At 38.3% G+C, this 25,109-nt stretch overlaps 9 protein-coding genes, 3 non-coding genes and 1 pseudogene across 14 annotated transcripts; 7 read left to right on the forward strand and 6 right to left on the reverse strand.

Moving 5' to 3' along the window:
* Position 1: 1 nt before the first annotated feature.
* Positions 2-2,483, reverse strand: W04E12.7 (Nucleoside-diphosphate kinase). Its single transcript, NM_075422.8, has 6 exons — positions 2,439-2,483; positions 1,573-1,741; positions 1,436-1,521; positions 1,129-1,385; positions 204-284; positions 2-155 (listed from the first exon to the last, which is right to left on the reverse strand). The coding sequence occupies exons 1-6, from the start codon at positions 2,445-2,447 to the stop codon at positions 89-91; spliced, it is 669 nt and encodes a 222-aa protein (NP_507823.4). The 5' UTR covers positions 2,448-2,483; the 3' UTR covers positions 2-88.
* An 858-nt stretch (positions 2,484-3,341) lies between these two features.
* On the forward strand, positions 3,342-4,318 carry fbxa-131 (DUF38 domain-containing protein; the record flags this gene model as incomplete). Its single annotated transcript, NM_075423.1, has 2 exons — positions 3,342-3,860; positions 4,205-4,318. The coding sequence occupies 2 exons, from the start codon at positions 3,342-3,344 to the stop codon at positions 4,316-4,318; spliced, it is 633 nt and encodes a 210-aa protein (NP_507824.1).
* A 162-nt stretch (positions 4,319-4,480) lies between these two features.
* W04E12.2 (Cytochrome b561 domain-containing protein) lies at positions 4,481-6,059 on the reverse strand. Its single transcript, NM_075424.4, has 3 exons — positions 5,781-6,059; positions 5,040-5,201; positions 4,481-4,986 (listed from the first exon to the last, which is right to left on the reverse strand). Exons 1-3 carry the CDS (start codon positions 5,959-5,961, stop codon positions 4,730-4,732), a joined length of 600 nt encoding a protein of 199 aa, NP_507825.1. The 5' UTR covers positions 5,962-6,059; the 3' UTR covers positions 4,481-4,729.
* An 816-nt stretch (positions 6,060-6,875) lies between these two features.
* Positions 6,876-7,237, forward strand: W04E12.3 (uncharacterized protein; the record flags this gene model as incomplete). Its single annotated transcript, NM_075425.1, has 2 exons — positions 6,876-6,896; positions 7,031-7,237. 2 exons carry the CDS (start codon positions 6,876-6,878, stop codon positions 7,235-7,237), a joined length of 228 nt encoding a protein of 75 aa, NP_507826.1.
* A 179-nt stretch (positions 7,238-7,416) lies between these two features.
* Positions 7,417-7,799, forward strand: W04E12.10 (annotated as a pseudogene). Its single transcript has 3 exons — positions 7,417-7,435; positions 7,484-7,516; positions 7,565-7,799. Coding segments are annotated over exons 1-3 (287 nt in total).
* A 767-nt stretch (positions 7,800-8,566) lies between these two features.
* On the forward strand, positions 8,567-10,678 carry W04E12.4 (Kinesin-associated protein 3-like). Its single transcript, NM_075426.4, has 8 exons — positions 8,567-8,658; positions 8,710-8,742; positions 9,011-9,100; positions 9,637-9,693; positions 9,740-9,790; positions 9,845-9,934; positions 10,111-10,170; positions 10,413-10,678. Exons 1-8 carry the CDS (start codon positions 8,590-8,592, stop codon positions 10,644-10,646), a joined length of 684 nt encoding a protein of 227 aa, NP_507827.2. The 5' UTR covers positions 8,567-8,589; the 3' UTR covers positions 10,647-10,678.
* Positions 10,679-11,076: 398 nt separating this feature from the next.
* On the forward strand, positions 11,077-13,465 carry W04E12.5 (the record flags this gene model as incomplete). Of its 2 annotated transcripts, NM_001269955.3 has the most annotated exons (8): positions 11,077-11,139; positions 11,192-11,290; positions 11,667-11,702; positions 11,760-11,843; positions 11,887-11,952; positions 12,476-12,535; positions 12,627-12,716; positions 13,215-13,458. In NM_001269955.3, 8 exons carry the CDS (start codon positions 11,077-11,079, stop codon positions 13,422-13,424), a joined length of 708 nt encoding a protein of 235 aa, NP_001256884.1. In that variant the 3' UTR covers positions 13,425-13,458. The 2 variants fall into 2 exon arrangements, with proteins under 2 accessions (NP_001256884.1, NP_001256885.1); NM_001269956.3 differs by lacking the exons at positions 11,077-11,139; positions 11,192-11,290 and adding an exon at positions 11,583-11,619 and having other exon boundaries at positions 13,215-13,465.
* Positions 12,129-12,218, forward strand: W04E12.11. The gene has a single exon (NR_070248.1). It is a non-coding gene; the product is annotated as an Unclassified non-coding RNA W04E12.11 (non-coding RNA).
* On the reverse strand, positions 12,129-12,244 carry W04E12.12. Its single transcript, NR_070247.1, has one exon. It is a non-coding gene; the product is annotated as an Unclassified non-coding RNA W04E12.12 (non-coding RNA).
* A 420-nt stretch (positions 13,466-13,885) lies between the features above and the next one.
* clec-49 (C-type lectin domain-containing protein) lies at positions 13,886-16,151 on the reverse strand. Its single transcript, NM_075428.5, has 4 exons — positions 16,017-16,151; positions 15,153-15,547; positions 14,547-14,750; positions 13,886-14,208 (listed from the first exon to the last, which is right to left on the reverse strand). Exons 1-4 carry the CDS (start codon positions 16,109-16,111, stop codon positions 13,937-13,939), a joined length of 966 nt encoding a protein of 321 aa, NP_507829.1. The 5' UTR covers positions 16,112-16,151; the 3' UTR covers positions 13,886-13,936.
* Positions 16,152-17,323: 1,172 nt separating this feature from the next.
* On the reverse strand, positions 17,324-20,293 carry clec-50 (C-type lectin domain-containing protein). Its single transcript, NM_075429.8, has 4 exons — positions 20,167-20,293; positions 18,710-19,104; positions 17,696-17,899; positions 17,324-17,647 (listed from the first exon to the last, which is right to left on the reverse strand). The coding sequence occupies exons 1-4, from the start codon at positions 20,259-20,261 to the stop codon at positions 17,376-17,378; spliced, it is 966 nt and encodes a 321-aa protein (NP_507830.1). The 5' UTR covers positions 20,262-20,293; the 3' UTR covers positions 17,324-17,375.
* A 1,184-nt stretch (positions 20,294-21,477) lies between these two features.
* Positions 21,478-23,525, forward strand: W04E12.9 (MFS domain-containing protein). Its single transcript, NM_001277013.3, has 6 exons — positions 21,478-21,525; positions 22,132-22,391; positions 22,439-22,600; positions 23,124-23,231; positions 23,282-23,401; positions 23,449-23,525. Coding segments are annotated over exons 1-6 (681 nt in total). The 5' UTR covers positions 21,478-21,523; the 3' UTR covers positions 23,478-23,525.
* W04E12.13 lies at positions 23,049-23,102 on the reverse strand. The gene has a single exon (NR_070249.1). It is a non-coding gene; the product is annotated as an Unclassified non-coding RNA W04E12.13 (non-coding RNA).
* Positions 23,526-25,109: the final 1,584 nt, after the last annotated feature.

Genomic DNA, 25,109 nt, shown 5'->3' on the forward strand with positions numbered 1-25,109 from the left:
TGAGCAGAAATAAAGTTTTTTCATGTCATACTGTTGGTAAAGAAAACTATACTACAAAAATACGGAAATAACAAAAATAGTGGGACATTTAGCAGTACGAATAGAACAGAATCTCCTTAATAGCCTCGTGAACGACCTCTTTTGTGCATGTACCTCTGAAAAATTGAGAAGTTATTTCAATATCTTTTTTTTTATGTACTTACTCCAAAGGTGGAACTCCAATGAACAAGTTTCTACGAGGTTTCTGCTTCATAAAACTGAAAAAGGTGTAACCGTCGAGATTTCTGAAATAAAACATATTTCAAGATGGAATGTAGGGCTTCCATAAGAAGCAGGCGCGGTTTCAGGGCCTCACGCCTGCCTCCAACCTGTCCGTCTCATTTTGCACTATGGCGAGAAGTTCAAGGCTTGGTATTCAGAAGTGCGAAACGTGGTTTCTTCGCCGCGACCGACACTTTTTGGGCACCGCGCCGCACTATACAGGTGGCGAGGCAGGCGGCCGCGGCAGGCGTTTTCGTGCCTGCATGAAAGCTCTAGTTAAATGAATGATTGGACTGTGACGGGATGTTTTGGAAAATTGACTGCTCGAATTTGTAAAAGCACTGACCAAACTTAAAACCGACGTATATAAATGAATAAACCATGTACCCTTCAGAAACCAAAAAGTAAATTTTCTCAGAACTAGAGCAGTTCTCCAGTCTTACAGAACCCCTAGACTACTAGGACAATTTCCAATTGGGAATTTTTTGACCCCAAACTGAAAAAACATTTTTTTTGGCATTCCGTTGTATTACAGTATCAGCTGGTCAGTTCAAACAGTACACCTACCCTATTATCGAAAAAATACGATCGCACAATTTTCTCATAATTTATTTTTGATCTACCTTGTTGACTAGACTCCTCCCCTTCCTTCGACAAGACAGCCACAACAAAATAACAACGACAACAAAAATGGGGGCGGAGTCAAGTTCAACAGGTAGATCAACAATTAATTATGAGCAAATTGTGCGATCGTATTTTTTCGATAATATCTTCCCACTGACCCCAAACCAACAACTAAAGTAATCCTACAGTACCCCTACAGTACCCCTACAGTACTACCACAGTACACCGACCCTAGAGGCTTACCTCTCCGCTTTCCCCAAACTCTCCACTTTCAAGTCTCCGAACTTGTCCTTATCCGAATCCATACGTTCATTGACCTCCTTGGCAACTTCCTCACATTTGACATTGCTTCTGGCACCAGTTTCAGTTTCAGAACACTTGACTTTACCCCCTTCTGGAACTTTTCCATCTTTATCCTGTTGGGTATAGCCATCAGAATAAGCAGATTGGAAGATTTGGAGCACATTTTTTTGCGAGTGAGAGCTCAGATGAATTGTGAACTGAAATTTGAGAGAAGCTTATCAAGATTAGAAGACTGGAAATTTTTTACATGAATCTCTTCCGTAGCCATCTTTGCCGCAATTTCGTCCGCTTTTTCATATGATTGTTCCATTTTAAACGGGAGATACTTTGATACTGAAAAAATGTCAAAATTTTTAAATCTAGAAAATATCTGGGGAAAATCACCATCAGCCTTCACCAATTCATCAAAAACTATAACTGCTGGGCTTCCATCAAATACTGTCACAACATCATGGGAATTTTCAATCACATATCTCTCCATATCATCATCTTCGAAATTCGGGTACTTGTTGCACATTGAGAGCATGTCCGCAATTTCACCTTCAGCGTCATTCTGCAATTAATTGCCATGCTGAATATGAATAAAAGATCTTAATTTCCAAAAAATTTCCCCGCAAAAATTGTCAGAAAATCTAGAATTTCTCGTTAAAATTAACTGTAATTAAAAACTTTACCCTTGAAAATTAACTGAAAATTTGAATTTGCAGGCAAAAATTGACTGTACATGTTATTGCAGCATACTAGCAGGAAACTTAAATTTTCAGCAGAAAAATGGCTGAAAAATAATTCCTGATATATGAGTTTCCCATAGAAAATCAACCGAAATTTTGCATTTCTCTTAGAAAATTGATTGTAAGTTTCAATTTTCAGCAAAAATTGACTGAAAATTGAATTTTCCAGAAAAAAAAATTGGCAAAAAACTTGAAATTTTCCGTGAAACTTTGACTGGAAATTTTAAATTTAAAAAAAATTGGCAAGAAGTGGAAATTTCTTATAGAAAATTAACGCAAAATTTGAATTTCCAGCCAAATATTCATTGGAAATTTGAATTTCTTGCCGTAAATTATTTGGAAAATTCAAATTTCCCGCAAAAAAATGAACTGGATCTTCGTATTTCCGCCAGAGAATTGATCGAAAAATCAAATTTCCAGCCAAAACAAGACTGAACAATTATAGAAAATTTGAATTTCTTGCCATAAATCAGCTGGAAATTCGAATTTTCCGGCAAAAATAATTAATAAAACACTTACTTCCATCATCTTGCCTGGTTCTTTTTTTGATGTCGGAGAAGATGAACAGAAAAAAGAAATGAAATAAAGTAGGCGAGTGGAATTTGATGTGGGTATGGGATAGGGTCAGTTGTTATCTTTTCGTTTCTTGTGTCTGAATGGAAGTGAAAAATAAAAGGTTTTTGATCTGTTTACAAGTAAAGTTTGGTGTAACATTGTAGAAATGATTTTGAAGTTCCAAATGTTCCAAGGTCAAACTAAATTCAAGACAGCTTTCAAACTGTTTCAAATAATAATTTAGTTAGGCACAATCATTGTGGGTGATTTGTGCACCTGTGACAATGAAAGATTTTAGTTTACCGTCAGACTTCAAAACGAGACATATGCCATTTGAAAGTGTTCCATAAGGATATGCCACTGCAAAATTTTAAGCGGCAAAACTCCACTCTCAACCAGCCTCTAGCATCGAACTGAAACTATTTCAGTGCATTTTTTTCACTACTTTGGAGGCATGTAGAATTGCTCCAAAAATTTTTTTGCAAACTTTCAATGTTTTTCAGAACGTTTAAAAGTAGGAAAACAATCTGGGAGATTTTTGGAAAATTTTAAATTTTTTTGAAAAAAATCTGAAAATTTCTTCACCCAAAAAAAAATTAAAAATTTCCAAAAATTTCCCAGATTGTTTTCCTACTTTAAAACGTTCTGAAAAACATTTTGCAAAAAAAAATTTGGAGCAATTCTACAGGCCTCCAAAGTAGTGAAAAAATGCACTGAACTGCAACATTTTTCAGACTTGTTGTTCGAAAACTCAACCGGAAATTCCGTACCTCAGTGGATCGGAAGCTCCCTAAGAACAAAGCCATCCGCGCCGAGTTTTTCGAGGATTTCACGAGCCTCTATTTCGACAAAAGCGGCTTCGAGTACATGGATATGGAGGATGGATGTATGGTAACAGAGTACGACCGCCGAATGAATGGAGTTGAAGGTGGAAAACAGATAGAGCTTGCACTTGGAGACTTGGAAAGAATCGTGAATAACCCGAAGGTCACCTTGGAGACTTTTCTTCTGATGCTCATGAACTATGATGACATGGAAGTTCGCAAGAAGCGGTACGAAGAGCTCAGTGAAAAATTCCAAAAGTGGAGCTGGGCAAAAGTTGAGACTCTGATGTTTGGAGGGTTACAGTTCAAAGAAGTTGGATCGATTCTAACCAACTTTGATGCCAAAAATCTGAAAAAGATTCAAATGGACCTGTTCGATGAGGAAATCGGAAAGGAAGTAGCTGAGGAAGTCGCGGATTTGGAGCAATGGAAAAATGCAAAAGTTATTGGGCTTAATGAGGGCTGCAAATTGGATCTAGGCATTGCCAACTTCCTTCATTTCGATGAGCTTACTGTGGCATTGAAGAGATTTACAGTTGAGGACGCAGTTACTGTTAGAGAGGTGAGTGCATGTTTTTGGCTAAAAGACTGATTTTTTACTAAGCCCAAAATGGCCCAAAACTAATGAATTTTGTTATTATTATCTCCAGCTAAAATCTCTCAAATTTTGCACTCTTGTCAGTGTTTTTCAAAAATTTTCTAATTTTTAAAATTTTTTTTTTCCAGTATTTCGAAGGCCGTTTTGGGTAAATTTATATGATATAAAGTCTTAAATTTTGCTACTCTGTCTTTAATTATGGTCATGTAATATGACAACATGACAACATTACTCTTACAAAAAATCAAATATATTTTACTACTTTACTACATAGTATAACTATTCACCCATACCGTCCCAATTTCCAGAAGCTTCTCAAAACCGCTGCCAACACTATGGAAATTGCTCAGGTCTTTGAGCAACAATACACCCCCAAACGCCGTGATCAAATACTCTGTAGACGAAGCGGATTTCAATATTGAAGTCAAGGAAAAGATGTTCAAAGTTGAGAGGCCATTTCAGTGAAGCGTTTATAAATATTCTTTTTAAAAAACTTATTCACAACGTGATAATTATTCTTGTACATATTGACTCAAAAAGTGTGAGGCGCCGCAAGTGATGTTTTGATAAAGTTGATTCAGTTGTTTCAAGACCTGACAGAACTTCATGATTCAGTATATCAACATTAATTTTAGATTATAAAATAGAGAAAAAAAACTGTAGTATTCAGAAAAACTAGCCAAATCTTTTTTGAATGAACGGGGGGTATTCGAGATATACAAGAATTTCTAACAGCCGTTCGTGTTACCATAATTGGGCCGCACACTGTGTGAAGCTGTTAAAATGTATTTACTAAAACTGGGAATAGAAAACCAATGAATATCAATTATCACTTATTCCATTTTCGCCTTACTTCTTTCCTTTTGAACTTCAGCTGGGATCATCTCAAGTCTGACACCAGTCAATACAATCAAAATGCCGAACAGAAAAGTCACGTGATTACCGTCTCTGACAGTCAAAAATGATCCGATGTAGAACACAAAGATCAGAACTAGAAGTCGGTGAAGTTTGATGTGCTCATGAGATCTTCTCGTCTTTTCAGGAAGCTCAATGCTAGAAATTGTGGCATTTGTCAGATGAACATGGGCGGCTGGAATTCAAATTTTTAAATTATTATTTTAAAAAAATTTAGAAGTTACTTACTGAAGAAAAAAGTCGAAAATGAAACAATCCAAGAATGATGATCACAAATGTATTGATTCGAGCAGAGAAGCGTCAAAAATCCACAGGAAACAAGTGACATACTGTTCAATCTCCAAACTGTGAAATAGTTTTTGGTGGAAATCCAACCAAACGAGAACCATGCTGAAAAATAATCAGTTTAAGCTTATGGCAAATCCCGAGCGAAGGCCTAAGCCTAAGCCTGAGCCTACGATTGAGCCTGAATCTCAACCAAAGCCAAATCCCAAGCCTGGGCCTAAGCCTGGGCCAAAGTAAACCTAAGCCATTTAATTTATGGAATTTTAAAATTTTTCTGAATTTTCAAAAAATTTTACTGAACTGTTCTGCAGCTGTTGGAAGTTCCTGGAGTTTTTCTGAATTTTTCTAATTTTTTTTGGAATTTTTTTTTGGAATTTTTCTGATTTTTCCAAAACTTTCTGGAATCCTCCAAAACTAAAAAAAAATTTTGAATCTTAAAAAATAATTTTTCTAAATTTTTTTCAGATTTTTCAGAATCATCTAGTTGAAAAAAATCCTGATTTTCTAGGCCTAAGCTTAAACCTAAGCTTAAACCTAAGCTTAAGCCGGAGCCGAAGCCTAAGCCAAAGCCTACGCCTGAGTCTTAACCTACACCTACACCCAAGCCAGCGCCCAAGCCTAAGCCTAAACCCAAGCCTAAGCCTACGCTTAAGCCTAAAACTTTCAAAATTAATAAAGACTTACCAACTGTAACAGCCACTGTATTCATCAGAAGAAAATCGAGCTCAAAAACGTCTCTGAGAATAACCATAGAAAGACCGAAAGCTGTCAGAGCCAAGACATTTACAGTCGAGAGCTTACGCACAACTGGATTTCCAAACGCTTCGGCGTTGAGCTTTTCAAAACTTGGCTCAATGAATAGCATTTTGGAAGAAAAAATAGCAATTTGGGTAGGTAGGCTGTTTAGAAAAGGAGAATCAAAAAAAAGTATCGATTCTTGATGGATGCGCTATTTTTCGGGTGGAGGGGGAGGTGTTGTTGTATGCAGGGGCCACCCGAAACGTGGGAAAACTAATCAATAAGTTGACTCTCCTCCTCTTGTGGCGGTGTACGCTGGGCGACAAACGTCAAAGTTGGCAAATTGCCAAAATTGAAAAATTTCGGCAAACTTGCAAACCGGCAATTTGCCGGTTTTCTGATTTACCAGAAAACGGCATGCTTACACCTTCGCCCTGAAATTTCGGAATTTCAAATTTAAAAGTTTAAAAAACAACATATGAATAACCTTACATCTATCTTGAAAAGTCAGTAATTTCTATTAAAATATATAGAGAAAATAGAAAAAAATTTCGAAAAAGCACAGTTTTAAGGGTAACCGTCTTTTGAAAAATCCTTTTAGAAACTTCCAGCAAATTGGCAAACCTCAAATCGGCAAATCGGCAAGTTGCTCGAATTGAAAATTTCCGGCAAGAGAAGTTAGTAAACTTGAGAAGTTAGTAAATTCTATTAAATAGAAAAAACGGGAACAAAATTTTTTTTTTTCAATTTTTTGCAATTTTGCGGTGATCAGGTACTTGAAAGAAAAATCTGAAAATCTAAAACTATTATATCTCATTTTCAGATGTGACGTCATACTCTACTTGCTCAAAAATTCGACATCCACATTGGCTCTTCACTTAAATTGGCTTTTTTTGGGCTTTCTTCAATGAATTCTTTTGTTTTTAAATTGAATTTAATTCTTTTGTTTTACGTGAACATGTTTTCAGTTTAAAACATTTAAAACAAAAAATCGATATTTACAAGTTTTTTCTGATTAGAATTTTCAGAGCTTTGCCTAAAATGAGTGAGCTTCAGGAGAAGGTGATTTTTTTTTCTTGTTTTTTTTTACTGAATTTCACAGAACTTGCCAAAAATTGTCCGAAAACTTGAAATTCACGCTGAAAAAATTGACTGAAAATTTGAATTTACCGCCAAAAATTGATCTAAAATTTCAGGAAGCCCAGTGTAATCCACGCGAAGAAGAGGAAAACGAGTTTTCGGATTTGTCTGAAAATTCTGAAAATCTTCAAAATGACACGGAAATTGTGGAAATGATGACGTCACGGACTTCTAAATTTTGGCTCATTGCTCCGATTTTCATTGCATTCGTCTTGTATTTTGCTCTTTTTGAGCTCAAAATTATTGAATTTTTGGGATTTTAATTTATCGGTTTTTTTTTCTGAATAAATTTTCTGTGTAGTTTGTAGTGTTTGTAGTCTACAGGCCTGCCTACCTGCAGGCAGGCATAGTTTGTGAAGGTTTAGAATAAATATGATAAAATAAAATTTCACGTGAACCCGCAAAAATACCAACAAAAATGATGATTTGAAATTATTTCAATGTTTTCCTGATTTCTAAAGGTGAGTCTTTTTCAGAAGGTTTTCCTCTTTAAAATTCCAAATTTTCAGCTATAAAATGTCTGAAAAAATTTTTACGATGAGGTAGGGTTTCATTCCGCCTAGCGCCGCCCAAAAAATGGCAAATTTCAGAAGGATTTGGACCCGACCCTCCGCGAATTCCGGCTTGACGGGTTGGCTCAGCAGGCGAGAAGGGTGAGCGAAAGGGGGCGGAGACAGGTAGAGTGCACTACAGTTAGGACTTTACGTTAGTTACGTTAGTTAGTTTACGTTAGTTAGGACGCCTACACCGCTGAGGCAGATGGAAATTACAAAAAAGCTCGGGAGCTTTTGAAAAAAGCTGAAAAGTACGAGACTGAGGCGGAGATTATTCACGAGGTATGTCGTCTACAGTAGTCGTTGGGCAGTTTTACAGTACCCCTACACAAACCCAGCGTTCCTACAGTGCCCCTATAGTACCCATACAGTACCCCTCCCCTACAGTACTCCCCCCCCCTTCCGTATCCATACAATAACTCTGCACTTTGCCTACAGTACTAAAAAAGATTTTTCAGGAAGTTGCTCAAACCTGGAAAGCATCCCGAATTTCGCGAGAATTCTCCAATTTTCAACTGATGATCTTAATTTCTTCTCCGGTGCTTTTAACGATTTTGTTCTATTTCGTCTATAATCTTAATAATGTTTTTGTTCTTAGTTAATAAACGCGCATGCACACCTACAGGACCCCTACAGTATTCTCACCGTACCAGTACAGTACCCCTACAATAAGCTGAAAGTGGCTCTACATTAGCTCCGACAGTACCCATACAGTATCCCTACAGTGTACTTCTACAGGCCTACAGTATACATGCAGTACCCTTAAAGTGGCTCTACTGTACCCCTCATCGTACCACTACTTTATATCCTACTCCTACAGTAAAACCTGTTCCTTTACATTAGCCACTACAGTACCCCTACAGTACGCCTACAGTACCCATACAGTAACTTTTGCGTAATTATGTAGATACTGCAGTTTTAACTGCAGTTTTTAACGTGAACCAGAATTTTAACAAAAATAGGGAGTTTGTTGGATCCACGTGGGCATATTTGGAACTTTTTTCTCGAATTTTAAATTTGAAAAAAATTTATTTCGATTTTTGACGGTTGCTTCGAGTAAAATGCCAAAAACTGGACAAGCAGTTCCTGCAAAATACAAAAATGAGACTTGGGACGATATTCTGAACGAGGTTAGTTTGCATTTTTTGCAGTTTTGCGCCCAAAAACTGACTATATTTCAGCTGATGGAAAACTCTGAATACTGGATGGATATGGTATGGTTTTTTTTAAATTTCAGCTAGGGCTTCTATGTGGGAGCCGGCCTTCGAGGCGCCTCAACAAGCCACATTCCAAGCCACATGTATAGAGTGCGGCGCGGAACCCCAAAAGCATCGGCCGCTGCCAATTAACTGCAATTTTGCACTACTTGGCGCCGCCTCACGCTGCCACTCGTGACACATGTACAGAGCGGCGCGGGAACCCCGAAATTGTCGGCCGCTCTCACATGGAAGCCCTTATTTTCGGTAAAACGGCTCTTTTCAGACTTTGCCGAAAGCCGAGCAGCGAAGAAATTATGAGAAGATGGCGGAGGTTATGAGAAGAATTGATGTGTGCCGGGAGAGACAGAAGGCGGTTAGTTGAGGCAGTGAGAGCCCAGACAGCTAGACACTCTAACTGTCTGCGCTCTCGTTATTTGAGAAAAAATCAATAACTTTTTTCCAAAAAAAATGGATTTTTTTCACACATTTTATCGATTTTTAAGAAATTAACTAGAGCTTTAGTGTTTTTTTTTTTGGAAATTATCGATTTTTTTTCGGTTTTTTTTTGTTGAAAATTTGGAAAAAAATCATTAACTTTTTTTTCCAAAAAAATTGATTTTTCACACTTTTTATCGATTTTTAAGAAATTAATTATAATGTTAACTTAAAAAATCGATAATTTTTTCGGTTTTTTTTTGGAAATAATTATTTTTTTTGTAGAATTTTTACGTTTATCGATTTTTAGCGATGTTTTTTTGAAAATTTGGAAAAAACTCAATACACAAATTTTTTTTTGAAAATTATCGATTTTTTTCGAAATTTTTACGTTTATTCAAAAACTGTTCAGAGTGAAAAAAAATGTTTAGACTAAAAACCCGTATTTTGTACAACAAAAAATCCAATTTTCAGACGCTGCAAAAACTGAGAAATCTGGAAAAACTTGTGGAGCAAGACGAGAATGGCGCGGTAGGCTTCAAAAAAGCTTTTTTTTTTAGATGTAACTGAATTACAGGAAATTTCGGAGGAAGAGCAAGAGATGTTAATGATGCTGAAATTGGATCAAGTAAGAGATTTTAAAAAATCCCAAAACTTCTAGAACTACAAGACGAATTTTCAGAATGCTCATCAAGCAATTTTGAATCTTCGCAACTCGGATTTGGAGGGTCTTGACCCGGAAGTCAAAGACACAATTATGTATTTTAGAAAGGTGAGCTTTTCCTGATTATGATAATATAGCTTTTGTAGATTTTGCTTCAAAACTGACAGAGTTACGGCTATTTTTCCAAGAGAGGAAAGGAGGAGAGAGAGAGCGCAGACGACGATAGTATCTCGTTTCTCTGTTTCTCTCACCTCGCTTTACTTCTCTCACTTTCATATTCTCAGATCGAAATGGAAGACGAGATAATTGGCCAATGGGTGGCGGATGATTCAGATAATGACGAAGTAAGTGTTGAGAGGGGCGAGAGACCGTAGACAGTAAAACACTCTAACTGTCTGCGGTCTATCAAAAAAAAACGAGGGAATAAGCCTTAGCTGAAGCCTAAGCCTACGATCAAGCCAAAACCTAAGCCTAAGCCTACGTCTAAGCCTAAGCCTTAGCCTAAGCTTAACCCTAAGTCTAAGCCTGAACTTAAGCCTGAGCCTAAGCATAAATTTAAGCCCTCAATTTTTGTGAATTTTTCCAGAACGTCAAAAACAGCCCCACTTCTGAGCCTGAAAGCGATGATGGCACCGACTCGGACCTCGAATCTGAAATTCTCGAGACTGATGAGATGGATGACGTCACTACTTCTCCACAGATAACTTCATCAGTTCCAAAATTCGCTCTCATCTGCATTGTTCCAATTGTTCTTGCAATTCTTCTGTACTTGGCGCCAATCGATTTTTCGAAACTTTTCAATGGACTCTATGAGAACTAAATTCTACTTGTTGATATAAAAAATTACTAGAGAATTGTTTTTTGGTTTCATTTTTTCGCCTACCAAGACTAATCTTGGTCAAATAAGAGCTTACCCTATTGTGCATTCTAAAACAAAAAAGTCAATTTTGAAGCAAACATTTTTAGCATACAGGCCTGCCTACCTACAGGCAGGCATTCTTCGTGCCTACAGTAATGGCTCAGAACAAATTTTCTAAAATGAAATTTCACGTTAAACCCAAATTACCAACAAAAATGATGATTTGAAATTATTTCAATGTTTTCCTGATTTCTAAAGGTGAGTCTTTTTCAGAAGGTGTTTTTTCTCTTTAAAATTCCAAATTTTCAGCTATAAAATGTCTGAAAAAAATTTTTACGATGAGGTAGGGTTTCTTTCGGTTTAGCCCCGCTCAAAAATCGGCAAATGTTAGATGGAATTGGACCCGACCCTCCGCGAATTCTGGCTTGACGGGTTGGCTCAGCAGGCGAGAAGGGTGAGCGAAAGGGGGCGGAGACAGGTAGTGCACCTACAGTTTTGGACTTTAGGACGCCTACGCCGCTGAGGCAGATGGAAATTACAAAAAAGCTCGGGAGCTTTTGAAAAAAGCTGAAAAGTACGAGACTGAGGCGGAGATTATTCACGAGGTATGTCTACAGTCAAAAGCCTTATAGTAATAGTACAGTACCGCTAAGAAATCAGTTTTTGACTGTAAAAAAAAGTCTAAAAATTAACTGGAAATTCAAATTTCCTGCTAAAAAATTGAATGCAATTTTGAATTTCCCGCTAAAAATTGTCTGAAAAATTGAATTTCCCTTGAATTTCTCATCAAAAATTAATTCTAAGAAAATGTCTAATTTAAAAAAAAACGTGACCTTTAAAAATGTTGGAAAACAAGATGGAAATCATCGTCACTGCGTAGATTTTAGTTTGTTTTGTTTCTTAGCTGTGGTTTCGATCAAAAATGTTGTCAAAAGTAAGCGTTTTTCAGAGGTTTTACTGATAAAAGGTTATAAATTTTAGATGGCAAAATACCCGGAAAACGAGAAAAATGATGGGGTGAGGACAAAAATGTTTCGACAACATTTTTTTTTTTTGATTTTCAATATTTTTCAGGCGGCACAAGAACAAACGGGCCCGGATGAGATATTCCCATTTGCTCCGGGAACCATGTTTATGGCTAAAACAACAGATGATCTAGTAAGCGAGAATCTACAGTTTTTGAGAATTTTGAAATTTTCAGAAATTGATTCTTGAAATGCTGGGAATGGATGAAGAAACGAAGAATTTTATTCTTAAAGATAGAGAGGTATGCATTTTTTTTTCTTGAAAAAGTAATAGTTAAACACTTTAATTGTCTGCGGCCTGTGAACAAACTAAGGCGCCTAAGCCTAAGCCTCGGCCTAGGCCAGATCTTAGGCTTAGGGCCTAAGACTAAGCCTGATCCTAAGCCGAAGCCTAAGCTTAAGCGTAAGCCAAAATCCCAAGCCAAATCCCAAGCCATATCCCAATCCTAAGCCTATGCCTAAACCTATGTCTAAGCCTAAGCCTATGCCTAAGCCTAAGCCTAAGCATAAGCCTAAGCCTTAGCCTAAGCCTAAGCCGAAGTCTAAGCCTAAGCATCAGCCAAAATCTCAAGCCAAATCCTAAGCCAAATCCCAAACCGAATCCCAAGCCGGATCCCAAGCCAAATCCCAAGCCTAAGCCTAAGCCTAAGCCTAAGCCAGAGCCTAAGCCTAAGCCTTAGCCTAAGCCTGATCCTAATCCTAAGCCTAAGCCTAAGACAGACGAATTAAAAACACACACACACACACACAAAAAAAAATTTTCAGGATGAACTGGAAAAGGAAAATCGCGAGGAGCTCCTGAGAAGTGCACCGAACAACAACAGAGTATGTTTGGAGAATAGACGCAGACAGCTGGACACTCTAGCTGTCTGTGCTCTCTCACTTTCTCTATAGATTACTGTAGCTGTTATTTCAGAACGCCGAGTATCTTACCACCTCTGAGCCTGAAACTGATGATGATACCGACTTGGAACTCGAAAGTAAGCCTGTCGAGCCAGCAGTGGAGGTACTGTAGTTTTGTTGGTTACTGTAGCATATGGGTACTGTAGCGTAGGAATACTGTAACGTTGGGTTACTGTTGCTTTGGGATACTGTGGCATGTGGTTACTGTAGTGTTGGGTTACTGTGCAGATCAAACTGTAAGTTTGGATTACTGTAGAGTATGATTACATTACTGCTAGATTATTGTAGCATGTGAGGCTGACGTGTTCGGTTACTGTAGCATATGGTTACTGTAGGGTTGAGTTACTGTAGCATATGGTAGCTGTGGCACGTGTATACTGTTGCATATGGCTACTGTAGCGTAGGAGTACTGTAGTGTTGGGTTACTGTGGCATATGATTCTGACGTGTTCGGATACTGTCGCACAAAATTTACGGTAGGGTTGGGTTACTGTAGCTTATGGTCGCATTACTGTCAGGTTAATGTAGCATATGAGACTGTAGTAATGGATTACTTTAGCACACGGGTTACTGTAGCCTTGTCACAAAGTTATCACTTTCAGGCCGCCAAACACCGCACCGACGTGGAACCTGAAATCCTTGGATCCGCCAAGATGGATGACGTCGCCACCTCTGCATCAATGACGTCACTTGTCTGGAAGTTTGCAATCCTGATTTTTATCCCAACATTCCTTGCGATTCTCCTGTATTTTGTGCCATTTGATTTTTCGAAATCTACTAATCGTTTTTCTAAGATCCGAGGTGCAATTTGATGATCTGAATTGTATGTGTTTTAAATGAAAATTTCTTGATTAAAGTACTTCTAGTTTATTTAAAGTGTACCTCCTGATACAGATCCGCGAGGTGTCGGCTGCTGAAAAAACATGCACGTTCTCTCGAGTTTTTCAGATAGTTCTAGACAATTCCAGAATTTTCTTGGAATTTCCTGAAGGTTTTTTTTTGAATTTCTTGCCACAAATTTTCTCCGAAAATTTGAATTTTCCGCCAAAAAATTTTTGACGGGTCTCACCACGAAAGAAGCCAGACCCCGCCCACAGTTCTTGGTAGCATTGAGTGTGACATCACAGACTACACATACTACATAGGCTACAAACTATGGGCATTCATTTTATTCTTTTATATATAAGCACCATGTTCTACAACTAGTTTTGTACTCCTCCATTTTAAATATTTGACGTTAAAAAACACCGCACACACTCTTCTCAAAAGAATTGTATTATCTTCAAAGTTTTATTTGAAGTTGTGCACTATCATTAACAATTATCTAATTATGAATCGAAGCCTTCTTGCAAATATAAGCCCGCATCACTTCATTACACTCCAAATTGTTCCAGTTCTCATACCACTTATCGTGAGAAAGATCAGGAGCAGTTTGCACGCACAACTCTTTTTTCGGATTGTCAGGCTGCTTTGGGGCCCAGTTGAAGTAGTCCGATGGGGTACCGTCAGTCCATACCCAGTCCTGGCCGACCTTGCGCATACCGATCCACGCTAGGTGTTCATATTTGCCTTCTTTGATCCCGCAGGAAGCGATGTCTGAAGACCGGGGAAGTTTTGACAAAAATTTTGCCTAAGTCTAATCGTAAGCCTAAGCCTGAGCTTGATCCTACACCTGAACTTAAGCCTAATCCTGATTCGCCTTGATCGGCCAACAGGAACCCCCTGAAAAATAAAAAAACCGGAAAATCCTAAGCCTAAATAGCTAACGCTCGCCACTGACGCCAAGCCTAAGCCTAAGCATTCACTTAAGCCTAACCCTAAGCTTAAGCCCAAGACTAAGCCTGAACCTAAGTCTAAGACTAAGCCCAAGCCTATGACTAATGTAAGCCTGAACCTAAGCCTATACCAGGTGCTCTATAAAATGAAATACTCACTATTAACAAAAGTGTTCTCTGTCAGCGAGTGGATTGATGCTAAATGTCCTCCCAGCAGCACACACGATGCCTCAGCGTCATTGAACTTTTCACCATGGTACACACGATAACAGAAGTCGGTTGGAGAGAAGTAGGTCCAGCCTTGATCACAAGACGGGACACACTGCTTGATGGGACATGGAGCCGGTGTGGGACATGTGGTTGCTGGAAAAAGACAGGTTAAAAATATTTCACAACTAGAGTTGTAAGACATCGTGTGTTTCAATATAACACTGGACAACCGGGTTTTCAATTTCGTGATGTCATTGAATTGGTGTGTATGTTGCTAAGAAATGTAAGAGGATGTTTTGCCGAAAAAAAGTATTTTGGTACATCTTCAGCTCAGAGAGCACAGTTAACTTGCGTGTAACTGACTTGCAATTCAGTAAACACTGTAATCCAAACTACAGGCGTTACACATCCATAGTCAAAACCTATAGCTATTTTTATGGTATAAATTTATTCACTGCTAAGTTTTTCTTTAAAGTTCTAGTTTCCATTTAAAGAAAAGAGAGTTACTTTGTATTGGCCTACGCAAAATTCAAATTGATGCTTCAATTGACTTACGAATCGGTGTAGTGATTGGTGGACACGTGGCAGTCATAATAACAGGTGTGACACATACATATGGCCTGTAGGAAGTACATCCAATAGCCGACCAGGTTCCATCTCCCTTATCCTGAATTGCACAGTCACTTCCAGATTGGGGCTCGCCGAGCTGCCAGTTTGAGTAGTCAAATGTCACTGATGGATCTGTCCATTTCCAGGTGCCGGATGTCTCGAGATCAGTGGCTCCGATCCAGTAATCGGAATAGTTGGATCTCTTGAATGAATTTGCTGCGTTTGACTGGAGAAGAGCGTTTTCTTGTCCATTTTGGACGGAAGCAAGGTGGCCGCCAAGGAGATTACATTGTTGTTCGGCAAATGAGAATTGAGCTGGGGCGGTGAAGTATTGGTAGCATCTGGAATATAGATGGTAGATCGTAGATTAGTGAGGAACTAGGACCCCCATCATTTAAAGGGTTAAAAAACAAATATTGGTGTTGAATTCAGAACACCAAGAAAACTTTATTACTATATTAATATAGTATGCATTAATAATAAGAGCAGCACTATATAATATTTTCAGTGAACAGGTCGGTTTTTACAAAGTATAATAGTCCCTTTCGTAAATTGAAAATGGAAAATTTTCCCTGAAAATCATCTCTACTATTGTCCTGAACCTGTATAGTTCATTTTGGACAAAATGCAGAATAAGCCAGAGAAAAAAAAGAAAAAAGGTCCCTACTACTTTAGAGACCCGTAAAGTTGTTCCAAATGATAATTTTTGAAAATTTTCATGATGTATAGGCTAGGTTTTAGGCTAGCTATAAGTTGGGCAAAAAAAAATTCTGCAAGCTTTTTGGAAATGACTATCAACAATGTACATACCTATTAAACTGCTCATTATAAATCCCACCAGTGTTACAGGTCTGTGCTGTAGCGGCTCCCAATAGCCCGAATAGAAGTAGTGTTAACCTAGTCATACTGAGACAAAATAAAGGCTTCTAATGAAAAATGTCTTTAGTAAGGGAGGAGACATGGTCAATAAAACCTGAAAACCCCGGAAAGAAACCCGTAAAAATAGGAAGCACACACGTCTATGATAAGACAACAGTTTCCACAGTTCAATTGACCGAGTCAATCAGTGTTTTCTTGAAACACGGGGTACATAGAACATAATATGATTAGGCAGAACACATGGAAATCAAAAATTAGAGATCAGTATCGAAAATTGCTACGGCCCGGTAGATGGGGCTCTCGGCATTGTGGTACTGCTCAAAAACTCCGAAATTGAAAACTTCCGGCAAATCGGCAAATCGGTAAATTGCCAGAATTGAAAATTTCCGGCAAATTGGCAAATTGCCGGAATTGAAAATTTCTGGCAAATCGGCGAATTGTCGGAATTGAAAGTTTCCGGTAAATCGGCAAATTGCCGGAATTGAAAATTTTCGGCAAATCGGCAAACTGCCGCATATGGAAGTTTTCGGCAAATCGGCAAATTGCCGGAATTGAAAATTTCCGGCAAATCGGCAAATTGCCGGAATTGAAAGTTTTCGGCAAATCGGCAAATTGCCGGAATTGAAAATTTCCTGCAAATCGGAAAATTGCCAGAATTGAAAATTTCCGGCGATTCGGCAAATTGTCGGAATGGAAAATTTCTGGAAAATCGGCAAATTGCCGGAATTTAAAATTTCTGGCAAATGGGCAAATTGGGGAAAATGAAATTTTTGGAAAATCGGCAAATTGCCGGAGTTGAAAATTTCCGGCAAATCGGCAAATTGCCAGAATGGAAAATTGCCGGCAAGTCGGTAACTCGCAAATTGCCGGAATTGAAAGTTTCCAACAAATTTCCGAAAATGAAATTTTCCGGCAAATCGGCAAATCGGCAAATTGCCAAAATTGAAAATTTCCGGCAAATCGGCAATTGCCGAAAATTTTTGCAAATAGTGGTTTTGCACATTTTTTTTTTGGAAATTTCGGAATTTCAACTTTAATCGGCAAAGTTGTTCGCATCCCTTTTGAAAAGTCTGCAATTTCTATCGGCAAATCGGCAAATTGCCGGAATTGAAAATTTCCGGCAAATCCGCAAACCGGCAATTTGCCGGAATTGTCGACAAAAAAATTTGCCACCCTGGATCAAAACCCCTGGATCAACTGTCAAGCCGAATGATAATCCTTTCATTAACAAAACATTCTTAAGTGATGAAACCAATTTATTAAATAGTATACATATCAATATATATATATCTATGCATGAATAGATCCCTTCTTGCAGATATAAGCTCTCATCTCGGTGCTGCACGCCTCGTTATTCCAGTTCTCATACCACTTATCGTGGGAAAGATCCGGCGCTGTCTCCACACAATTTTCCTTTCCCGGATTGTCAGGCTGCTTTGGTGCCCAGTTGATGTAGTTTGATGGGGTACCGTCAGTCCATACCCAGTCCTGACCGACCTTGTGCATACCGATCCACGCGAGATCCTTCGGGTTTCCTTCCTTGATTCCACACGAGGCAAGGTCTGAAGATTATTGGTGTTGAGGTGGTACAGGTAGTTGTGGAGACTTACTAGCAACGAAGGTGTTCTCGGTTTCCGAGTGAACTGAGGTCAAGTGAGCTCCAAGGAGCACACACGCAGCCTCTGCGTCCTCCCACTTGGCGTTATGGTAGACACGATAGCAGAAGTCGGTTGGTGCAAAGTAGGTCCATCCTTGGTCGCAAGACGGCACGCAGGTCTTGACAGGGCACGGAGCTGGCGTAGGGCAGGTAGTTGCTAAAAAAGTTCTTAGTTCTCATAGATCTCAGTAGGGCTCCCAGCTCGGCGAGGCGCGAAATGCGGGCCTCTGTGTGTGTGCGAAAGGCAGTTGTTTGGAGCGGCCGACACGTTCGGAATTCGGCAGCTTGGCGTGAAACGAGTAGCTGGGTGTGTGCGCAAGGTTGTGCGGAGAGGTAGTTATTTGGAGCGACCGACACATTCGGGGTTCCGCGCCGCACTAAACATTCGGATACGTGCGGCGACCGCTGAGGCCGACGTGCGGCATCTCATGGGAGCCCTAGTTTTCAGTTTCCTTATGTAGATCTCAGTTTCCTAAATTTTCCGTTTCCTTAAATCTCAATTCCCTTAGATCTCAGTTCTCTTAGATCTCAATTCACTTAGATCTCAATTCCCTTAGATCTCAATTCCCTTAGATCTCGATTCCCTTAGATCTCAATTCCCTTAGATCTCGATTCCCTTAGATCTCAATTCCCTTAGATCTCGATTCCCTTAGATCTCAATTCCCTTAGATCTCGATTCCCTTAGATCTCAATTCCCTTAGATCTCGATTCCCTTAGATCTCAATTCCCTTAGATCTCGATTCCCTTAGATCTCAATTCCCTTAGATCTCGATTCCCTTAGATCTCAATTCCCTTAGATCTCGATTCCCTTAGATCTCAGTTCCCCCAATTCCCTGTGGCCTCCTGTAGTCTCTAGGGGTTTTACTTCAGTTTTCATGTACTTTGGATAATTTTATAAAAATTTTACAAGACCTCTACCTACAAAATACATAGAACCACCGCTATTAAAATTAATATCAACACTTACGAATCGGTGTAGTGATTGGTGGACACGTGGCAGTCATAATAACAGGTGTGACACATACATATGGCCTGTAGGAAGTACATCCAATAGCCGACCAGGTTCCATCTCCCTTATCCTGAATTGCACAGTCACTTCCGGATTGGGGTTCACCCAATTGCCAGTTGGAATAGTCGAATGTCACTGATGGATCTGTCCATTTCCAGGTGCCGGATGTCTCGAGATCATTGGCTCCGATCCAGTAATCGGAATAGTTGGATCTCTTGAATGAATTGGCTGCGTTTGACTGAAGAAGTGCGTTTTCTTGTCCATTCTGAACGGAAGCAAGGTGGCCGCCAAGGAGATTACATTGCTCTTCAGCGAACTCGAATTGAGCCGGTGCAGTGAAGTATTGGTAGCATCTGGAATTTGGATACTAGATCAGTGATAGGATATATAATATTCTCAGTGAACAGGTCCCTTTCGTAAATTGAAAAAGGAAAATTTCCCGGAAAATCGTCTCTACTACTGTCCTGAACCTGTATAGATCATTTCGGGCAAAATTCAGAATAAGCCAGTGAAACAAAACAAAATCTCTGACTATAATAGACCACTTTGGTTAAAATATATATATATATATTTATATATATATATATATATACATGCATATATGTACATGTATTTTCTGCTCAACGCTTTTAGTACTAATTTCAGGTCTCAATTTTTATCACACAGTTTTTGTTTTAATTTTTTTCTGATTTTGTCACTAACTATTATGTTTTTTTATCATTTCGCCATTAGTGATAACGTTAAAGAATGGTGCCATATAGTTAAGAAGTGATGGGAAGAAAAACCAAATGTTCAATGCCGTTTTTTTTAGTGTAATGTATTTTTATGATGTTTTGAGATTTTGCAAATGATTTGGGACGTATTCAAATAATTTCAGATTTTTTCGAAAATTTTTCTGAAACTCTCCAAAAACGTTGAAAGTGCTTTAGTTTGTCATTTTATAATTTTCAAACATAAATTTTACGTTTTTTTTAGGGAGTAGCTTAAATCTGAAAAGGTAACTGGTACATGTGTATTTCATGACACAGAAAACACTGTAGACACGTTAAAATTTTGAATTCAAAACGTTGATCAATAAAACAAGTGGTAATCATTTGCAAAGTTTCAGAAAATTTTTCCAAAAAAATTTTTTTGACTGAAAAATTTCAAAACAGTTCACATGATTTTGAAAAAATTTTTTTTTTGAAAATGCCTCCAATTGTTCTTATAATTACAAAAACAACATTAGTACTACATATCTATGCACTTACGAGCCTACGTACTTATGTAGTACCTATGTACCTACGTACCTACTTACATACGTGCCTACGTACCCATTATACAGAACGTACCCGTACTATTAGGAGCTACGTACCTACGTACCTGCGTATCTACGAACCTATCTAGTACCTACTCATCCATAATACGGAACATACCTATTAAAATGCGCATTATAAATACCACCAGTGTTACATGTCTGTGCAGCAGTTGCTCCGAAAAGAGCCAACGTCAAAAGTAGTAACCGAGCCATGTCGATTGTCCAGTCCGACTGACTGATTCTGCACCTTGAAGCGGGCACACGGGCGGAGTCATTTTACAGGGAGCAAGAAAGAATAGAGTCTCCACCTAACAGAAGGGAATAAAAAGTTAATGGGCAAAATGTGCGAGAAGCATGGCAGGGGTAATGCGATAAAGGTGTCCGGGTTGTGTGATAAGAAAATAAATTGTTATACTTTTCAGTTTCAATGATGGTGTTTAGTTAGGGGGGACAGGAGGAAAATGGTAAAATTTTGGTTCGCAGAGCAGAAGAAAACACGTAACAAGCATAGAACAAATTAGGGCTTCTGAATATTTTTTTGGGGAGAGCTTTCTCTGAAAAAATATTTTTGATGATCCCTCCAAAAAAATTAACTAAAATGTTTGCTCAGAAAATTTAAATTTCCCGCCAAAATTTTTTGTTGAAATTTTGATTTTCCCGCCAAAATAATTTCTCCGAAAATTTGTATTTCCCGCTAAAATGATTTCTCCGAAAATTTAAATTTCCCGCCAAAATATTCACTCAAAAAATTTGAATTTCCCGCCAAAATATTCACTCAAAAAATTTGAATTTCCCGCCAAAATAATTTCTCCGAAAATTTAAATTTCCCGCCAAAATATTCACTCAAAAAATTTGAATTTCCCGCCAAAATAATTTCTCCGAAAATTTAAATTTCCCGCCAAAATATTCACTCAAAAAATTTGAATTTCCCGCCAAAATATTCACTCGAAAAATTTGAATTTCCCGCCAAAATATTCACTCGAAAAATTTGAATTTCCCGCCAAAATATTCACTCGAAAAATTTGAATTTCCCGCCAAAATATTCACTCGAAAAATTTGAATTTCCCGCCAAAATAATTTCTCCGAAAATTTGAATATTCCGCCAAAAATATTTTCTCAGAAAAATTGAATTTCCCGCCAACATTTTTTTCTCAAAAAATTTAAAACTTGTTTTTTTCAGATAATTTAAATTTCCCGGCATTTTTTATATACATATGTATACTGATTTTCTGAAAAGTACAGCGCCCGACTACGGGTTACTGTAATTCCTGGCCATCAAGTACAACTATCCTATGATCTTCCCCTCCAGCTCACTAAAGTCTCTCTAACGTCATTTTCCATTTCTCAAGGGGTCTTACCATGCGTTATTTACCTTCTTTGCCCTCTCTCTTTCTCTATTTTTACGACCACCCGTCTTCCCATAACTTATATATATATTTGCACTTGTTCGTACAAAGCAACACCACAACAATAATATGTAGGTTTTTAATTTTATATACTAAAATTGTTTCTATAATGCTTATTTTGGCTGTAAAAAATAATTTTTACAGCAAATTTTCGGAAACAAAAACACGAAAACCATTCAAGTGAGGTGTCGATGCACCAAGTGGGTTTTTGTTAATCATTACGTTTTTAAATTAAAATATAGCATAGAATTTCAAAAAAAAAAAGAATCTGGTTCACTCACTTTGACAGCTTGATATCTTCGTTCAATTTTACGTTATTAATAGGAAATTTACTGCGAAGCTATAGAAAAACATACGATAAGTATTTTGTTAGTTGACAAATTTTTGATAAAACTAAATACAACCGAGATATGACTTGTCAAAGTTGGGTGAGATGTCGATGCACCATGTCGAAAACTAGTCCCGGCCTCATATATCTGTTTATGTTGACCACATTAAAATGTTAAAAGTTAAAAACTAAAAAAGTTTTATTATGATATTCGGTCATTTTGGGACTATAGGAGTGGTTCTTAACAATTTCCCCACTGGCGCTACTCATCAAAGTTCAGTGGGGTGAAGCCAGTTGATGCACCATGTTTGGAACTAGCTCATATCTGGATGTGCTAAATAAATTTCAGGACCATCCCGAAAACTGTGCTCAGCAGCAAAAAAGATGCTTCTCTTCCTTTACCCCCAACTCCACCTTCAAAAGAGCCTGGATCTTCGTGGGGTCTACTCAAAGATCCCGTCTTCATACTTCTCAGTGCTTCCCACTACATATCAATTATTGGGTTCTGTATTCCCCTGATGCTTTTCGCGGATTTCACAGGAGGCTTCACCTATATTCTAATGCGAGTTGTATTTCTGTTTGGAATGCTTACCGCGGGCTTGTACATTGGTAGTTGGAATGTGACGTTGAAAATTGCTCTTTTTATGGAATTTCAGGAAGCACATACTTGAGCCCGCTTGTTGAAGGTGGGAATATCCGGAATTTGATCCTGATCACCCTGTCGCAAATGATCGCAGGACTTTTGACGATTGCTATTCCCAATATTCATCAACCAGGAATCAATTTTGTGTTCTACCTGTTCCTTGGAATAGTATTCGGTAAGTCCGGAAATCGAATTCTAAGCCGAAGCCTAATACTAGGCATAAATCTAGTCCTAAGCCTAAGCCTGAGACAAAACCAAAGCCTAAATTAAAACCTAAGCCTAAGTCTAAAGCCTAAGCCTAAGCCTAAGCCTAATGAAAAAAACGCTATAAACCCAAGCCTAAATAGCGTGGGTTTATAGAGTTTTGACGCTCGCCGCTGACGCTCGCCACTGACGCCAAGCCTAAGCCTAAGCAAAAGCCTAGGCCTAAGATAAAGCCTAGGCCTAAGCTAAAGCCATAGCGCAAGCCTAAACCTAATCTACGGCCTAAGCCTAGGCCGAAGCCTAGACCAAAGCCTAAGCCCACGTCTAAGCCTAAGCCTAAGCAAAAGCCTAGGCCTAAGCTAAAGCCTAGGCCTAAGCCATAGCCTAGGCCTTAGCCATAGCCTAGGCCTAAACCTAATCTATGACCTAAGCCTAAGCCTAAATATATGCCTAAGCCTAAGCCTAAGCCTAACAATAATACCTTCAGATTTCAGGCCAGAGCTTCACCCTCCCACACTTTGTGACTTTTGCTTCTGAACAATCCCAAAACTTTCTCCTAGCAATCAAACTTTCGGCGATTCTAGTCGGTATGCCGTGTGCAGGTTTGAAAAGTTTTCCTAAGCCAGAGCATCACAAAAATCCGAAATTTTAGCATTTTTCTACTTGAAATTCGATAACTTCGAGGCCACCTACTATTTTGGAGGATCGTTGTTGGTTTTTGCTGCACTGATCTCAGCTCTAGTCCCGTTCATAGTTTTGTGGAGGGAAAAAGGTATGCACTTCTAATAGTGAGTTTTCTAAAAAGGGTTTTATTTTCAGATTCTGCGGTCAAGAAGCTTGCTGAATAGTGAACATGGAATTTTATGTTGAAATTGTTTAATAAATCTGTATTATATTTTCTATGAACTAATATTGTTTCTCAATTTGGTTATTTTTTATGTTTATGCTTAAGCTCAGGCTTAGGCCTAAGCTGAGGCTTAGACTTAGAAAAACAAATGAATTGGAAGAAACTGTATAGTGCGGAGCGGATTCCGAAAAGTGTCGGCCGCGGCATTGAATGAATAAGCATTTTCGCAAAAATCACTTCTCCAGAACGATAGAAACATTACCATTTTAGGCAAGTGTCAGAGGGAAGGAAGACGGGTGTTATGTTTTCTGAGAAATAAAACAATAAACATAAAAATTCAAAATGAAACATTTCATATCTGGGAAAAATTTACGGCGCGTTGCGTGTCGCGTCGCGGTTCGGTTTTAGTTGTAAAACTAAATTTATTTGTCCGTGTGGAGTACACAAATCTCCCACGTGGAGCAATTTTACGGGCCTCTAAAGTAGTGGAAAAATGCACTGATAGCAATTTCAAATCAAATTTTTTCCAGTTCGAAGTGCTCGTCCACCGCTAAATTTTTTTATAGGGACCTTCCTGAAAGCTGAAATTGAAAAAGTAATAAACTAAATTTCAGAAAAATTAGATTTTTTTCAGATTTTCAATAAATTTAAAAAAAAACGTTTTTCTATTGGTTTTCCAGTTGAAAAACAATGTAAAAAGGTTTCTTTTTCAAATTTTTTCTTGTTAATACAATAGAGTTTATTGTGTGCCAAAATAATAGAAATTAGAATCATGATACATCTATCATTAAAAATAAATGTTATACATACTAGGGCTCCCATGCGATCGCCACAACGGCGCCTCCGCCGACCTCAGCGGTCACCGCGCAGGCCTCACGGCGTCACCCACGCAAACCCCGAACACGTCGGCCGCTTCCAAACAACAGCTTCTTTGCACTACGTTGCGCACACACCAAGGTACTCATTTCACGCTAAGCTGCGGAACCCTGAACGTGTCGGCCGCTATAAATAACTACCTTTTGCACTTCGTTGCACACACACAACGCCGGCGGCGTGAGATCAGCATTTTGGGCCTCACTCAGCTGGGTTGTAATATTTGGCGTATTTTGATTGTTTGTCTCATGTTAGTTTGTCGATTTAAAGCCGATAGGTAACTAAATCCAAACTTCTAGACTTAAACCAAGTACATCAAAAACTATACCTCACCTGTTAAACCTGTTTTTTTTACCGCCACCTACTCAATAATATCAAGAACTACCGACGATTCTTTTTTTTTCTAGTTATACTCTATCACAGCTTTTAAAAGAAATTGTTCGGTCATTGAATGATTATATCATATCACATCATTTTCTGTTGGATAGAATCACGTATCGAGGTCACTTTGGTCGAATTAGCGGAGAATTTTGCTTTCGATTGGAACTTTTACAATTCTAACTGTATTTTTATTTATTATACTTTTTTTTTGTTTGCATTAATCAATAAAGTGTATTTACTGTAGTGTAATGTACTACATATGACGATACATACATTTTAAATAAATTTAAACAACTGCGTATTAAATAAAAAAGTGAGCAAGTAGTGTTGTCTATTTACGTTTTACTTTGTATCTATGTAACAAAAACAGCTATCAAAA

The sequence above is a fragment of the Caenorhabditis elegans genome, chromosome V, assembly GCF_000002985.6.
Source record: "Caenorhabditis elegans chromosome V".
In the NCBI taxonomy this organism is placed as follows: domain Eukaryota; kingdom Metazoa; phylum Nematoda; class Chromadorea; order Rhabditida; family Rhabditidae; genus Caenorhabditis; species Caenorhabditis elegans.

Coding starts and splice junctions, on each gene's coding strand:
- W04E12.7 (NM_075422.8), bottom strand. Junction 1,386..1,435: donor TGGCTACGGAAGAGATTCAT/GTAAAAAATTTC, acceptor CTCAAATTTCAG/TTCACAATTCATCTGAGCTC. Junction 285..1,128: donor AGTTTGGGGAAAGCGGAGAG/GTAAGCCTCTAG, acceptor GTTTTATTTCAG/AAATCTCGACGGTTACACCT.
- W04E12.2 (NM_075424.4), bottom strand. CDS start 5,961: ATGCTATTCATTGAGCCAAGTTTTGAAAAGCTCAACGCCGAAGCGTTT. Junction 5,202..5,780: donor TACAGTGGCTGTTACAGTTG/GTAAGTCTTTAT, acceptor ATTATTTTTCAG/CATGGTTCTCGTTTGGTTGG. Junction 4,987..5,039: donor ATTTTCGACTTTTTTCTTCA/GTAAGTAACTTC, acceptor TTTGAATTCCAG/CCGCCCATGTTCATCTGACA.
- W04E12.4 (NM_075426.4), top strand. CDS start 8,590: ATGCCAAAAACTGGACAAGCAGTTCCTGCAAAATACAAAAATGAGACT. Junction 8,743..9,010: donor CTGAATACTGGATGGATATG/GTATGGTTTTTT, acceptor GGCTCTTTTCAG/ACTTTGCCGAAAGCCGAGCA. Junction 9,101..9,636: donor GCCGGGAGAGACAGAAGGCG/GTTAGTTGAGGC, acceptor TCCAATTTTCAG/ACGCTGCAAAAACTGAGAAA.
- clec-49 (NM_075428.5), bottom strand. CDS start 16,111: ATGACTAGGTTAACACTACTTCTATTCGGGCTATTGGGAGCCGCTACA. Junction 14,751..15,152: donor ACCAATCACTACACCGATTC/GTAAGTCAATTG, acceptor GTCTTTTTCCAG/CAACCACATGTCCCACACCG. Junction 14,209..14,546: donor AGAGAACACTTTTGTTAATA/GTGAGTATTTCA, acceptor CCCGGTCTTCAG/ACATCGCTTCCTGCGGGATC.
- clec-50 (NM_075429.8), bottom strand. CDS start 20,261: ATGGCTCGGTTACTACTTTTGACGTTGGCTCTTTTCGGAGCAACTGCT. Junction 19,105..20,166: donor TATAATGCGCATTTTAATAG/GTATGTTCCGTA, acceptor TCCAAATTCCAG/ATGCTACCAATACTTCACTG. Junction 17,900..18,709: donor ACCAATCACTACACCGATTC/GTAAGTGTTGAT, acceptor GAACTTTTTTAG/CAACTACCTGCCCTACGCCA.
- W04E12.9 (NM_001277013.3), top strand. Junction 22,392..22,438: donor TACCGCGGGCTTGTACATTG/GTAGTTGGAATG, acceptor ATGGAATTTCAG/GAAGCACATACTTGAGCCCG. Junction 23,402..23,448: donor AGTTTTGTGGAGGGAAAAAG/GTATGCACTTCT, acceptor TTTTATTTTCAG/ATTCTGCGGTCAAGAAGCTT.